General features: G+C 45.6%; 1 protein-coding gene across 1 annotated transcript in view; it reads right to left on the bottom strand.

Annotated features, from left to right (window-relative positions):
* Positions 1 to 3,285: 3,285 nt before the first annotated feature.
* The window catches only part of LOC144502473 (carboxyl-terminal PDZ ligand of neuronal nitric oxide synthase protein), a 156,237-nt gene continuing 144,195 nt past the window's right edge, over positions 3,286 to 15,327 (bottom strand). Inside the window, exons 9-11 of the mRNA XM_078226427.1 lie at positions 13,830 to 13,995; positions 11,078 to 11,420; positions 3,286 to 4,595 (exon numbers count right to left, since the gene is read on the bottom strand). Of these exons, the coding sequence (XP_078082553.1) occupies positions 4,007 to 4,595; positions 11,078 to 11,420; positions 13,830 to 13,995 (1,098 nt within the window). The 3' untranslated portion in view covers positions 3,286 to 4,006. The remainder of the gene's footprint in view (positions 4,596 to 11,077; positions 11,421 to 13,829; positions 13,996 to 15,327) is intronic.

The following is a 15,327-nucleotide window of genomic DNA, read 5'->3' as shown; positions in this document are numbered from 1 at the left end:
CAGGTGAAACAAGCCTTATCTGATGTCTGTCAAAGTAAGTTGAAACCACTGGGACCATCCTTCTTTAGCCTGTTGAAACAATCCCACTAAAATGAAAACCTTTTAATCTAGTACAGTGAGTAAAGTACAATAATTCCTGTTTATCCAGGCAACAAATTTATTGTGCCAGCTATCCTCTATTTTTATAAATCTGATTTTTTTCCCCCTAAAGAAACCTCGACTATCTCTATAAGATCATTCTGCAGGGATATGGTCAAAAATGATTTTCTAGGTCGAATCAATTCTGAGTGAGATTATTTCAATCTGTGCGGCAGTCTGTGGCTTGACAGGATTATAGCAATGTGCTCCATGCCTGCCTTTGTGAGATAGCTTTTCTTGGAACACTTCAGCCTTCAGCAGAAGCTCAGTACAGTTGAACGGGCCCTGGATGCAAATGTGTGGAAAACATCAAAGGGCTGCCTGCAATTCACGGGCTTACAGCTTTATTTCTGCTTTCAACCAGTTAAATGACATGGCTTTCAGGAAGGATCATTCCCATTTCTACAGCATTGCTATCAATAGTTCAAACTATAGTTCAGCTGCATATCAAGAGTAATAATTGGCAAGTCAGCAGGAGCAACAATTGAGTTGGATCAGGGTGGAGGTGCAGATGGCAACTGAAGTTGGGCGCCTCTCACTCGGGTCAAGTGCCGACTGCAAGGGTCGTGACCCCCCCCCCCCCCCACACCTAACACACTCCCCATGTAAATTTATAGGGGCAGGTTTACAAAGCAGCCTTGTTCCAGCAGGTAGGGAGGGTGTGGGGCATAGGGAGGCCAGTGCAATAGGAAAGGGAGAAAATACTTCAAAGGAGGAGTTTCAGTTGTAAAGAACATCAAATGTTGCAGGCTACCAGTTTAAAAGTATTTTTGTCCATTGTCCAACAGGCATATCATTTCCATTTGAGTGACGATCGACCTTTGGTTGCCCCATACATCACGCAACAGGCAGGCAGGAAGTGTGGAGAGATTCACATGTGGCCTTTTCCATCTGCTCGCTATGTCACTGCAACAAAAACTTCTCTTTCTAGCATTTTTAACGTAATGAAAGGTCCCAGGAGCATTACAAATCAAAATGTTTAGGCTATGGATAACTGGGGTGAGATTAGGTACTCACTGGACCTGATTTTACCATCACGTTGCACCTGCTTTCGGGCGCAAAAACTTGGTAAAGTCGGGCATGAGGCGAGTAGCGCGATCTGCGCCCGCCTCCGCGCCGGTTTCCCCTTCACCAAGGCCCCAAAATGGCCACGATCGGGACATTTGAATGCATTTAAATTGACTTAATGGGCTGCACGCCCAACTTTATCGGCGTTTCCCCCTTTATCACCGCGTTCACCTGTCCAGGTTCAGCAAGCTCCATATAAGTCCGATTCGGGCGCTCCATCAGTGAGAGTTAGAGAGGAGGTAAGTGCCTCGTGTCCGACAGCTCTCTGTTTGAAATCAGTGGGGGTGAAAGGGGGTCCACTGCCACTCTACATGTGATTAGTGGGAGTGAAAGGGCGGGGGGGGGGGGCGTCTGCTGCCACTCTGCCTGTGATCAGTGTGGGTGAAAGGGGGGGAGGGGGTCCGTGATCGGTCTGGGTGGCAGGTGGGTGGGGTGATAAGGGGGTCAGTAATGTTGTGGGGGTGGGGCAATGTCTGTGGGGGGCAGGGGGAGGCATTATCCAGCCCGGGAGGGATGTGGCAGGGGAGCCGCATTCTATCTTTTTTTTGCGCGTGCGCAGTTGGACGCTCCGATCGGAGCTGCAGGGTTTTGGGCGCGTTAAGCCCCGTCCACAGGCTTCTGCAGCGCGATTCGGAATCGCTGATATTTTTCAGGCAGAGTGCGTATGGGGGCGCCTCGGAACGGGTCTAAAAGTCAGATCTGAAACACTCCAGTTTCAAGTCCGCCCAGCACTTAGAATCAAAATGGTAAAATAGGGCCCAGTGTGTGGATAATCGCACCCTTATCCAGGATGCTAAAGTGTGTGCCAAGTCAGAGAGTAAATGTCACCAACTCCCATCACAAGAAGATGATGCAGGTGTATTTCACTGGATTGTGGAGGTTGAGAGGATGGTGGGAAGGGTGAATTTGCGTTGGCACTGTCCAAACCCCTCTGTTGCCAGTGGAGCTACGGCAGTGGTAACTTAGCATAGGCACAACTGTTTTGGTCTAACTCTTCCAACTTTCAAATATCGGGCCCGATTTTAACTCTGTGCCAGTGGGTAGGTTTTGGATGGGTTAAAATTGGGTCCAGGGTGTTTGTAGTCCTATTCTTCTCACTCAATGCTTTGCCCACTGTCAAAAGTGGCAGGTTTCAATGTAGAACACAGATCCTAAGGCCGAAAGAGGACTTCACTGTCCCTTTACTGGCTATCCACTCTCAGATTCAAAATCAGACAAAGAAAAGTGCAGGAGGAAACATTCATTATTTGCATAGTCTTAAAGCACGGTGCAAGAACTCTGAGACAAATAGTCCAGCAGCAAGCGGGGGAGGAAATGTATCATCTGATGGATGAAAGACAGAAGCAGCTCAAAAACAATACCATTACTGACTATCCAAAGCAAGAACGGTCACAAAACTTCTGATCCATTTCAGCAATGTAAGACACAATAAGGTTTTACTCCAGACAGGTAGTGTATTCAAAGTTAGTTACATTATTATAAAATATAAAACTGATTCAATCTAAAGATTGCAATTATATATATATATTGCTTTCCTAGTCAGCCATTCAGTAAATGGCAGTGAGGTTACATCTGCTGATTTCATTACTTCTTCCATCTGTACAGTGAACAATGAAAATGTCCTAGAACGCGATACCTGCCTCAGCAATAGTGTCATTCATTTCATTGGAAAAACACCCAAAGAAAGTGTGGAATTAATCAGCTTCCCCTCTCATGTTTTGTTTGTTTGTGGCCTGTTCATTTCATAGGTGGTACCTTTCAGGTGTGTGTGTGTGTGTGTGTGTATGAGTGTGTGAAGTGGATGATGTGAGTGGCCTGTGCAGTATGCTCCAGGTTGCGCTGAGGGGCCTCATGTGGCTGCAGCTCAGAGAGATCATAGCTATCAAAGGCAGTGAGGAGGTCTCCAGGTGGTTGTGCAGTTTACCAGACAACTCACATTAGAGGCTGAGGAGACTAATAACATCTGTCATCGCATCCGCCACCCCCCCCCCCCCCCCCCCCCCCCCCCCCCCCCTCACAGACTACAGGTGACCTTTCAAAGTTAAACAATAGTGAGATTTACAGTGCATCAAAAAAGGAGGCATTTGAGCTCAGGTACCTCAGACACAGTAAGATTGCAAGATGGGCGGCACGGTGGTTAGCACTGCTGCCTCACAGTGCCAGGGACCTGGGTTCGATTCCCAGCTTGGGTCAAGGTCTGTGTGTAGTTTGCACATTCTCCCCGTGTCTGCGTGGGTTTCCTCCGGGCGCTCCGGTTTCCTCCCACAGTCTGAAAGACATGCTGGTTAGGGGCATTGAGCCGAACAGGTGCCGGAGTGTGACGACTAGGGGAATTTCACAGTAACTTCATTGCAGTGTTAATGTAAGCCTTACTTGTGACTAATAAATACACTTTTTTTTAAAATTGTAGATACTTTATTTTCCCTATTTCCTGATAATTACATCCCCGGAAAGTGTGTGTACTACTCCTAGCACATTCCCATGGTGCTTTTGGAATTTACGTAGCCCATCTACAAGTTGAACCCAACGCAACTTGGAATTGTGCATCGCTGGCTTGAATTCAACCCTGACTATCAATGATCTCCAATAGATTTAGCATTCAAACTCCGGTTCTCTTACTGGGCATGCGATCGACATCATCCTTCAGAAGACTAGTAATCATGGAAGTATTAAGAAAGGCTTTTCAGAGCTTGAGAGTCTTTCTACAGCTTGAGGTCAGCTGGTCTTGAAAGATGTCAGAGTATAACTGCAGATCACTGAAGATGAAGAGAAAATATTCCTGTAACAACGAACAACAGCTTCAGCCAGAAGTTAGACGATTTAAGTTTTGATCTTCTGTTTCATCCAGTGAGACTCTTTGATGTTCCCTTGAGTCTTCAGCATCATTGTACAACAACTCATCCTCTGAGAAACTGATGTGCAGGCAGGTTTCATTAACTGGTGGGGAAAAGGGTGGGGTGCCCATGGCATTGTCCCCAACATCACAGTTGCCGCCTTGACCATGCAGTGGGAAATTTGCAAGGGGCGTCGTTGTCCAAGGCTGGTTCCCACAACTTCCAGGAGTTGTGTTTACAGTTCTGTTTTTCTCACTTGACTCTTCGTCGAGGATCGAAGTGGAAGGTTTGGCTGCAAAATGGAAATCTGCAGGCGAAGGCCCAGTCATTCGCACCTCTGTGGACAGTCCAGCATCAGCCTCAAAGACAGACGCAGCAAAAGTACAGGAGGAAACATCTGTAAAACTTGACGCGTGTGAACTCTGCAGCAGGCTGTTCATGACCACTTGCTCAATGCTTGGCGAGGTTGTCTCAGTCGCTATCAGGAGTGACCTGGTCGAGCGCTTCCTCATGATGGGCGGTGGTGGGTTTAAGCGAGGTATGGCCTGATTAAACCTTGAACAAAGAAGAGAGACAATTCAAACACGGCTCTTTCTGATCATATTCCACTCACTCCTAAATTGTCCAACAGCCATGAAACTGCAGCAACCATCAGATAGTTTCTTATTAAAAACAGCGATTCGAAGATAATGATGGCTGTGTAAAATAGTCAGCTTGCCAGATTTGATCGTCCAATTGCAATTAAATGTCTCAATAGATTACTCAGAGCATTGTCTGCAAATGGATCTTTATAGTAGTGGCCCTGTCATTCCGATGAAAGCTTTTGACTGCTAGACATGATAATAGTCTGCAATTTAGCTAATTTTATGACTTACTGCGCAACATGAAGAGAAATGTTACATAAAACAAACTGCTGGATGACGGCCACATTTCAAAGTTTATCCATTTAGGCTGGGAGACGGGGAGCCAATTGCAATTTTAAAGAATTTTCAAATCCATCACAATCTTTAAAAAATAGGCTTTCAATTTAACCGAGAACAATAAGGGGAGATGGAAGCAAAGCGCAGTCTATAAATAAATTCAATGTGATTGAATTGTTTTCCTCACAAATTTAGCACCATACTCAGCAAAAAAAAGGAATATCTCATCAACAGCAAACATCTAAAGGGCAGATGTGAACTCGGGCCTGTGTGCAAGGTGTTGAGGGGTGACAGGGCCAATGTGAGCAGGTATTAGTGAGAGACCTGGACCACTGAGACTGCTGGGCACCAGGAGGAAGCACTCCTGCCTAAACCCAGCGGGAATGACGAGGTGGCAGGCACATCCTCACAAGCAGAAATCGCATGATTAAAATGGCGGCAGGTGTGAACACATTGGGAATGCCTGACCACCATTTTAACCACATTCTCACTGTTCGCCAATGGGCAGGGTTCTAATAGGCCCTCTAGGTGTTGTCATTGTAGATATTTAACAAAACCACGTGGGAAGAAATGCTTCATTTCAGCACTGGAAGAGCTGGACGTGGCAGTCTGGTGGCAACATTACAAACTGGTGAAGTTCCAGTCACCCCGAGTGTGAAACAGTCGACTCCTCGGGTCTCTGATCAGGGGCTAAATGGATCTGGTAATTTGCGATGTTGTTATAGCCATGGTTAAAGATTTGAGTCCATGGGTAGGCCGGAGCGGTGTCTGCATGTAGATTTACACCAGCATAACCATTGGCGTAACAACTGCGCAAAATTAATGTAAGATGGGCACAATCTTCTGTAGCTCATGGAAGTTTAGTCTTCAAGAGGACTGTTGATTGTGCACATTTCCAGCAGCAAGCTGGGGAAGAGCTGTTTAAGGAGAGAACGGTGTTAGGGCTCATTCACTCACTTGACTCTCATATGGCTTCATCACAGCTCTCATCAATCTTTCTCTCATACTATTGGAAAGGGCGAACCACTGGAACATTCATTCAAACAAGGCGGCTCGGCACGGCACCCAGTCAGGGAAGAACACAGGATTTTACAAGCTCAGATCTCCAGGTCCTGCTGGAGGAAAGGCAGCCATGGAGTCATAAATTGCGGGGATTCTGTGCCAATAATCCTCGGGAGAGGTGACAACTGCACTGAGCACCAACTCTCTCACCTACCCTAGACTACAGACCAGAGCCGCAGGAAGTTCAATCATCTCATTAGGAAAGGCAAGGTAACAGTCTGGAGGGGGAATACCCATCTTTCAACATCTCACACTGAATAAGCTATCAAGAATGCACACTGAATGGAAAAGAAGGACCCCGCGCTGATGAGAACATCACCCTTATCAACATCTATTTGGAGGGGAACTCAGCAGAAACAATTCAGGGCAGAAGATCAGCAGACAGGGCTTATCACTGTTTTCCAAAATTAATGTAGAATCATAAAACTTTGTAGAATCACAGCATTATTACAGAACAGTAGGAGGCCATTTGGCCCAGCGTACCTGTCCCAGCTCTCCAAATGAGCAATGCATCCAGTGTCATTCCCCCATCTTCTTCCCATGATCCTTTGTCAGATAATAATCCAGTTCTCTCTTGAATGACCTGATTGAACCTACCTCCACCACACTCTCAGCCAACGCACTCCAGATCTTAACCACTCACTGCGTGAAAAAGGTTTTCCTCACATCTCCATTACTTCTTTTTATCAATTACCTTACATTTATTTCCGCTCATTCTCGTGCCATTAACCAGCGGGAACAGTTTCTTCCTATCTACCCCATCCAGAGCCTTTGCAATTTTGAATGCCTCTATCAAATCTCCTCTCAACCTTCTCTACCGTAAAGGAGAACATGCCCTTGTCTACATCAATGGAGACGAAGTAGAAAGAATCGAGAGCTTCAAGTTTTTAGGTGTCCAGATCACCAACAACCTGTCCTGGTCCCCCCATGCCGACGCTATAGTTAAGAAAGCCCACCAACGCCTCTACTTTCTCAGAAGACTAAGGAAATTTGGCATGTCAGCTACGACTCTCACCAACGTTTACAAATGAATCACAGTTTGGTATGGCTCCTGCTCTGCCCAAGACCACAAGGAACTACAAAAGGTCGTGAATGTAGCCCAATCCATCACGCAAACCAGCCTCCCATCTATTGACTTTGTCTACATTTCCTGCTGCCTCGGCAAAGCAGCCAGCATAATTAAGGACCCCATGCACCCCGGACATTCTCTCTTCCACCTTCTTCCGTCAGGAAAATGATACAAAAGTCTGAGATCACGTACCAATCGATTCAAGGACAGCTTCTTCCCTGCTGCTGTCAGGCTTTTGAATGAACTGACCTCGCATTAAGTTGATCTTTCTCTACACCCTAGCTATGACTGTAACACTACATTCTGCACTCTCTCCTTTCCTTCTCTATGAACGGTATGTTTTGTCTGTATAGCACGCAAGAAACAATACTTTTCACTGTATGTTAATACATGTGACAATAATAAATCAAATCTAAATCAATTCGCCTCTGAGGAAAACTTTCTCAACTTCTCCAATCTATCTACGTAACTGAAATTCCTCAACCCGGATCCACTCTCATGCATCTTTTCTGCACTCTCTAATGCTTCACATCTTTATTGAAACGTGGCACTTAGGACTGAATGCAATTCTCCAGTTGAGGCAGACCCACTCTTTCATACAAATTTAACAGAACCTCATTGCCCTTGTACTCAATGCCCCTTTAAATACAGTAAGAAGTCTCACAACACTAGATTAAAGTCCAACAGGTGACTACACCCTACTCACCTGATGAAGGAGCAGCGTTCCGAAAACCCGTGATTCCAAATAAACCTGTTGGACTTTAATCTAGTGTTGTCAGACTTCTTACTGTGCCCACCCCAGTCCAACACCAGCATCTCCACATCATTAAATAGAGCTTAGAGAACTGTATACTTTAACTACTCTCTCATTCTGGTCTGCTACCTCCAATGATTTATGTGCACATACACAAGATCCCTCTCTCCTGCAACCCCCTCAGAATTGTACCCTTTACTTTATATTGTCACTTTGTGTTCTTCCTACCAAAATTAATCATTTGAATCGCCTCTGCATCAAATTTCATCTGTTTGATTATACACTGGGAATACACTGAAACCGGAGGAAATTCACCTTTCTCAGAAAGTTTCGTTCAACTTGAAACAACAATGCTAGTAAATGCCGGAGGTGGGGCTAATACCACAGCTTTCTTGGTGAAACTTGATGGATTGGAGCAGACAAATTCCATCCCTGATGGAAAAGAGCACAATGCCTGCTCTGGACGTTCTGCTCCTGATCCAAATAGTCTGGCTAAAAAGCCCACGTATGTGGACTTCAGGTGTGACAAAATCGTACTTGATTGTGCTATTCCCCCGGTCAATCGATGGGATGAATGGTCAATGCGTTAAGATGCACACAAGAGAAAACAACCACCTTAAGAGTCATCAGAGGAGGCCATAAATAGGCGACCAGTAAAGGTGGGATGATAACTAAAGTGGGGGGGGATTTATTTTGGAAACCCCTCTTCACTCTGCTGGAGCACTGAATAACCCTGGGCAACCAAAAGGGTGCAGTCACCTGATGACAAATCTGAGCTGGCAACATGTCCGAGGTTTAAGGCATTCATAGATTGCTAAGAACCTAAGGTATTCTCCCTTCCTTTTAACTGTACTTCCATATTGGGAATGGCCCATTCACTGCAGTTCAAAAGAAGATTACATTGTGAGAGTTCTTCCAATGAAGCTTCTTTGAAATCTGAATGGGCACAGTTCATTTTTCAAGCTCATCTCATTTCCACAAAGTTGATGGGCAGTATTTAGGATCACTCACAGCTCTTCATCTCGAATGCAGTTTTCCAATTACCATGATTAGATCTGTGATCGGAATCCCCGCACCAGATGCCTGGTTGTCAGGAGAGAAATGCTTAACCTGCTCAGCGACAATTTCACATCCAATTTTATTAAAGAGTTTAATTGTTAAAAAGTGAAAAGAAACATGTCGTTTTGTTACGTAGATCAAAATGGGCAACTATCACAGTGATGGCTCAATGTTCATAAGATATAGGAGCAGAATTAGGCCATTCGGCCCATTGAGTCCGCTCCGCCATTCGATCATGGCTGATATGCTCCTCATCCCCATTTTCCTGCCTTCTCCCCATAACCCTTCAACCAATTAAAAATCTGTCTAACGCCTCCTTAAACTTATTCTCTGTCCCAGCATTCACTGCGTTTTGGGGTAGCGAATTCCACAGATTCACAACCCTTTGGGAGAAGTAGTTTCTCCTCAACTCTGTTTTAAATTTGCTGCCCCTTATCCTAAGATTATGACCTCTCGTCCTAGAATGCCCCACAAGAGGAAGCATCCGCTCCATGTCTACTTTATCCACACCTTTTATCATCTTGTATACCTCAACTTGATCTCCCCTCATTCTTCTAAATTCCAGAGAGTATCGGCCTAAACTGTTCGATCTCTCTTCATACGACAAATCCCTCATCTCTGGAATCAATCTGGTGAACCTCCTCTGAACTGCCTCCAATGCCGCTACATCTTTCCTCAAATAAGGGGACCAAAACTGTGCACAATACTCCAGGTGCGGCCTCACCATTGCCTTGTATAGTTGCAACAATACTTTCTTACCTTTATATTCTATTCCTTTAGCTATAAATGCCAACATTCCATTTGATTTCTTTATTATCTGCTGTACCCGCATGCTAGTTTTCTGTTGCCAAAGATACCAGTTGATTTCAATAAGGTCTTGGTCAAATCAGGCCTGAACCTGCACTGAAAACAGATTTATCTAAACTCTCCATAGCTTTGTGCACAGTGTAGGATATGAGGAGTCCTGGGCTGTGCTAAGTTGCCAGATCACAGCCAAGTCAGTTACAGTGGGCTTCAGCAACAAAAACAAAAAATGCTGGAAAATTTCAGCATCTCTGGAGAGAGAATAGAGCCAATGTTTCGAGTCGGGATGACCCTTTGTCACCTTCAACATGACTTCAGCATCCTCAGGCCAATGGAGTAGCAGAAAGTCTTTGCGTTCTGATCATTGTCGAAGCACATTTATGTGTGCACATTGACATTGGGCAAGGGTGGAAATAGTTTGCACTGTAATAAAACAACTCCGCAGGGTGTCACAGGAAGATAGCTGACTTGGGTGAGAGGTACTGGCTGGCAGACTGTTGTCCTTCCTCCGAACCATGGAACCCGACCTTAGCAGCAGTCAGCATCTTCCACACAAGGGGGAGTAGGGGTGAAAATAGAATATGTGCTTATTTCTGAAAATATTAGAAAGCAAGCTAAAATTTAGAAAACAGTATATTTTTGGTGTGGTATTTTAGAATCATAGAAACCCTACAGTGCAGAAGGCGGCCATTCGGCCCATTGAGTCTGCACCAACTCTTCGACAGAGCATCCTACCCAGGCCCTATCCCGTAACCCCACGTTTTACCCCACTAATCTCCCTAACACACACTTCGGACACTAAGAGGCAATTTAGCATGGCCAATCCACCTAACCTACGCACTTTTGGAGTGTGGGAGGAAACTGGGGAGACAAGAGAAGAATGTGCAGATTCCACAGTCGCCCGAGGCTGGAACTGAATCTGGGTCCCTGGCACTGTGAGCCAGCAGTGCTAACCACTGTGCCACCGTGCCGCTTTCTGATAGAAAGGCCACCGTGGAGATTCTTTAGTGGATTGCCTTTTGCTTCTTGTTCAGTTAAGCTATCATCAGGCAAGCAGAATGAACACAAAGGAGTGGAAAATATTTTATCTCTGGGGTGAGAGAGTGATGATGTGGAGATGCATTTGCTACCAAATAAACCTGTTGGACTTTAACCTGGTGTTGTTAAAACTCTTACTGAGAGAGTGAGCACAGCCCACATTTCTCTGTGTAGGACGTGGAGCGAAGGAGGTGTTAAAACACCAGGAAGCTAACCTCCCTCAGCCTGCGTGTCTACTCCAACTGAGAGAGGACAGTAGAGTGTGAAAGGTAAGATAGTAGGGTTGTTGGGAGCATATAGTTAAACAGAGTAACAATACATTTAACTCTACCTTTCAGTCTTTGCTTCCAAGCCCAGGTCATCCAATTTAAATTCAGCTGCCAGCTTTTCCCTGGCAGGAGCTTTTTCACTGCTCTCCAAGCCTTCAATCCTTCTATTTGCCTCTTTCTTCCCATTCATTGTCCAGCAGCTGCTATTTTCCTGGTTCTCCTTGCCCAAGTGCATGAGATTTTTGAAAGACTGACCGTGGTCATGGCAAGTCAGTGCGCTTGGCCCCCAAGAAGCAGGAGGAGCTTTTCCAGGAGTTGAGGTGGAAGGTCCATTCATTAACAGATCATGGTGATGAAGACTCAATAATGAAATTTGTTCTGAAATTGAACTCAAACCTGGATCAGCTGAGGATTTTTAAAAAAGAGATAAAACATACGTTAGTGGTTTGTAGGCTTCAACATGCTTCAGGTTAGAGTCCATCTGTGGTAACCCACTTTGGAACAGACTTGGAGTGATTTTATGTACAAATAATCCCCATACATAGTAATTAGTTATCACTATATCTTACTGATATTAGGGGACACAACATTTGGAACTAATGAAGTGATGTCCCCCCAACAAGAGTTTTAGACTGTTCCAGGAGACAGAAGGACACACTGGACGTCTCTATTCTACAATAGACATGGTACAATGTTTATCATGGACTCTATAACCTACAGCCATTGCTAGTGGATACAGTACGACTACATTCACCTCACTCTTGGATTTTAGGCTTTTATCACCTATTATTCGCTGCTGTCCTTGCCAATTGGATCATTGGGAATTAATCAATCTACAACCTGTAGTTATGAAGTGACGGTTAACTTAAGAAAGTGAGCTACAATTGTTTTAAAGTATTTAATGCCTCGCTTCTACTATGGTTTTGACATTCAATGTATATCTTCCATTTTATGCAAAAAAGAGGGAATTTTAACCAAATAAATGGGTGTGTTTGGGTCAGGTGGTGGTGGGGTGGTTAAAATCTGTAGGAACTCCCAACACCAATGAGCCCATTTGTGGCCAAAATGGAAGCAGGAAGGTGGGTGACTGACTGATGACTTTGAAGCGGTGGGATGACAATTTAAATATAGTGTTATTCAACTTTTTGACTGTAACAGTGAATGGTGGACTTTCTGAGTCTTGGGAAACACAACATCGTACCCATTTGAGGGCTGCCCAATCATGGTAGTAACCGCCTGCTAGCTCCAGCCTGGGTAACCCCGTGACCAGGCATCTCTCCCCCTACCCAATACTTTCTCTATGAGGCCTCTGACCTCCCTGTCTCCCCCCTAACTCCAATCCCTACCTCCTCTCCCATTCTCAGGCCTCCAATTCACCACTAACCTTCTCCAGTGGAGCCTCCATACTCCCTCCACCTCCATATCCCAGAATCAGCGGCACCCCCACAGAGATCGAACCCCCACTCCACACCGTGCTCCCAACACCCCCTCTCCAATCCCTGTATCAGTCTCTTTTCCCCAGTGAGGTCTGACCCTGGTCCTGCAGCTGTCATTGGCCCACTCCCACCCACCCTGACCAGACGGCTAGTCTGTCTGTCAGGCTGACCTTCGGGCGGGGAACCAGTGGGGGATGTTACATGCACATTATTCACAACATGCAGGGGAATCCCGCAACCCCATCACCTTACTGACAGTACCCAGTCGCCCCCTAACAGGTCAGGTAAGTTCTGGCACTATCCACCGGGCACTGGGTGGTGCCAAAGGGGCGGGGCCAGTCTGGGGGTGGCCGATCGGTAGTGGGAGGGAACTACTGCACACTCTGCAGTTGTGATCAATGGGAGAGGGAGGGGGACGATGGGGGCTGACCATGGGGGGAGTGGGAAGGGAGGGGGGCCCCGTTGCCACTCTGCATTGAGATCGGTGGGGGAAGGGAGGGGGGAATGGACTGGGCGGGGAATGGGGGTTCAAGGGGCCAACTGGTCCAGGGGGGGTGGTCGCAGGGTTAATTGGTCCAGGCGGGTGGAGGTTGCAATAGGCCGCAGGCCCCCGTGGTAGCTGGCCAGGTGCCTGTTGAGGTCACGGAAGCTGTCTGAAAACTGAGAGACTGAGTGACAGCCTCTGCTGCTTTCAGAGCAGAGGGACGATGCATGCACAATTGTGTCCTCTGCTGCTCTCAGCCAGCTTTTGAGCAATTGTGTCCCCTCCCCCTACGGGCGAGAAACGGATCTTGAGGTTTTTTTCTACTTTAAGTGCACAAGATCGCAGATTGGGACTCACCCAAAAAACGGATCAGAAACTCTCCCGTTTTCATGCTCGTCCTAGACTGAGAATTTCTTTTCGCAAGATCGCCCCCAAGATCTATAATTACCCATAATTCCATCATGCTTGTTCCAGCTTATGGGATGGACATTGAGTTACTGAAAGCATATATTTGTTTAGTGAGTGAGAAACTTGCACATCAATAAATCTTCCATAGGAAGTCCTACCCTCCAGAATGGGGCTCTGTGGTACCTGATGGGAGTGATGGGGATTCAGGTACTGTGGAGCATTTATTGATTAACGAGATAACTTTACCAAGTCTGAATTGAAAAGAAATTGGCCTGGGGTTATGATCGTTATTCCGCAACACCACAGAACAAAATGGCTGCTGTGTTTGGTACATTACAGCAATGATGACTTTTCAAAAAAACTTCTTTGGCTGTAAAGCACTATAGGATATTCTGAGGTCACAAAAGGCACTATTTAAAGGCAAGTCTTTATTTTTCTTCATAGTCGGTCAACATGGACTTGCTGAGTCTCTGCAATGCTCCTTACCGGTTGGCTGTGCACACATTCTGTTTTCCAGATCCTTCAGCTGCTTGACTAAGAGGGACACATGCTGCAGGAGGTCCCTGTTCTGTAGCATCAGCTGGTGAACGCGTGCCTGGGACTCGATCCTCGCCGCAGTCTCAGCCGACAGCTGGTCTTTCAACAGATGCACCTGACACAATAGAAGGATCGATCTCTATAATTTGCGTTTTGTACTCAGTGAGGTGACCCCCCCCCCCCCCCCCCACTCCATCCCACCACCCGCACGGATTGATGGTACCATAAACAAGCTCACAGCTCAGTGAATAGCTGGGGGCCACCGCTGAAAGATATCTTTAGATTTCAAGCACATGCATTCGAGCTTGGCCGAGTACATTCATAGTGCTGTTGTAATACAACAAAGCATCTAACCACACGCGAGCTGATGTTCAAAGCCAAATAAGGACAGTGATGCTTGGTAAACGTCACTGGATGTTCTGAGTAATGTTGAATGCAATGAACTGTGTTTACTCTCTCAGACACTCAAGCATTAGAATCATCACAATTTATCCTCGACTTGGTGAGATAGCTTGAACATAAATCCATTACTGCAAACCTGTTGTTTAGTCCCAGTTCTGTGTCATGAATGATTTGCTGTTTATACAGAATCGAACCTGTCCTAAAACACAGTTCGCTTGCTCTGTAATAGGCATTTGAATCGAGAGATGGGATTTCAGCTTTGAATTCATGCCAGTGTTTATGCTCCTGTTAAATTTATGGTGGGGCTACTGTATCCTTGGGATTGGTTGCTGAAGATGTTGACGTTGTTCTGGTGAATCAGTTTGCTGCAGGTTTATCGAGTGAATAACAGTGACCCGCTCTCAGAAAATCACTCTGCGTTCCGGCTTCTGTCTCCATCCCCCTTACAGCCAGGTATTCAGCCCATCGAGTGTGCACCGACTCTCCAAAAGAGCATCCCTCCTCCCCCACCCTATCCCCAAAACATTTACCATGGCCATTCCCCCTAATCTACACATCCCTTTGAATTTGGGAGGAAACTTGAGCATCCGGAGGAAACCCACACAGACATGGGGAGAACTCGCAAACTCCAGTCACCCAAAGCCAGAATCGAACCTGGGGCCCTGGTGCCTTGAGGCAAACAGGAACTAGTAGTTCACTTTCAATAACCTATTAATTACAGCTGCCTATATTAGGATACACATGCCCAGAGTATTCAGGTGACACTCATCTGCTATTTAATGTTTTAAACCACATACTTTAAAGGGTCAATGTTATGATTCCAGTAGAGACCAAGAACTTTAAAAAAGGTATTTAAAAGAAATTAAATTAGAAAAAGAAATTTAAAAAGAATTTCCAGTGACTAACTGGAAGGATCAAACAATAGGATTTCAAGTTTTAAGACTTTTACTGTGACATACAAATAAAAAACAACATTGACTAAACACTAATTTTGTAGGCAACTTCAACACTAAACTATAGAAAGATTTCCACCTTTAACTTTTAA

This window comes from Mustelus asterias, chromosome 13 (assembly GCF_964213995.1).
Source record: "Mustelus asterias chromosome 13, sMusAst1.hap1.1, whole genome shotgun sequence".
In the NCBI taxonomy this organism is placed as follows: domain Eukaryota; kingdom Metazoa; phylum Chordata; class Chondrichthyes; order Carcharhiniformes; family Triakidae; genus Mustelus; species Mustelus asterias.
The sequence above is the reverse complement of the archived record's forward strand: the minus strand, read 5'-3'. Positions and strand labels throughout refer to the sequence as shown.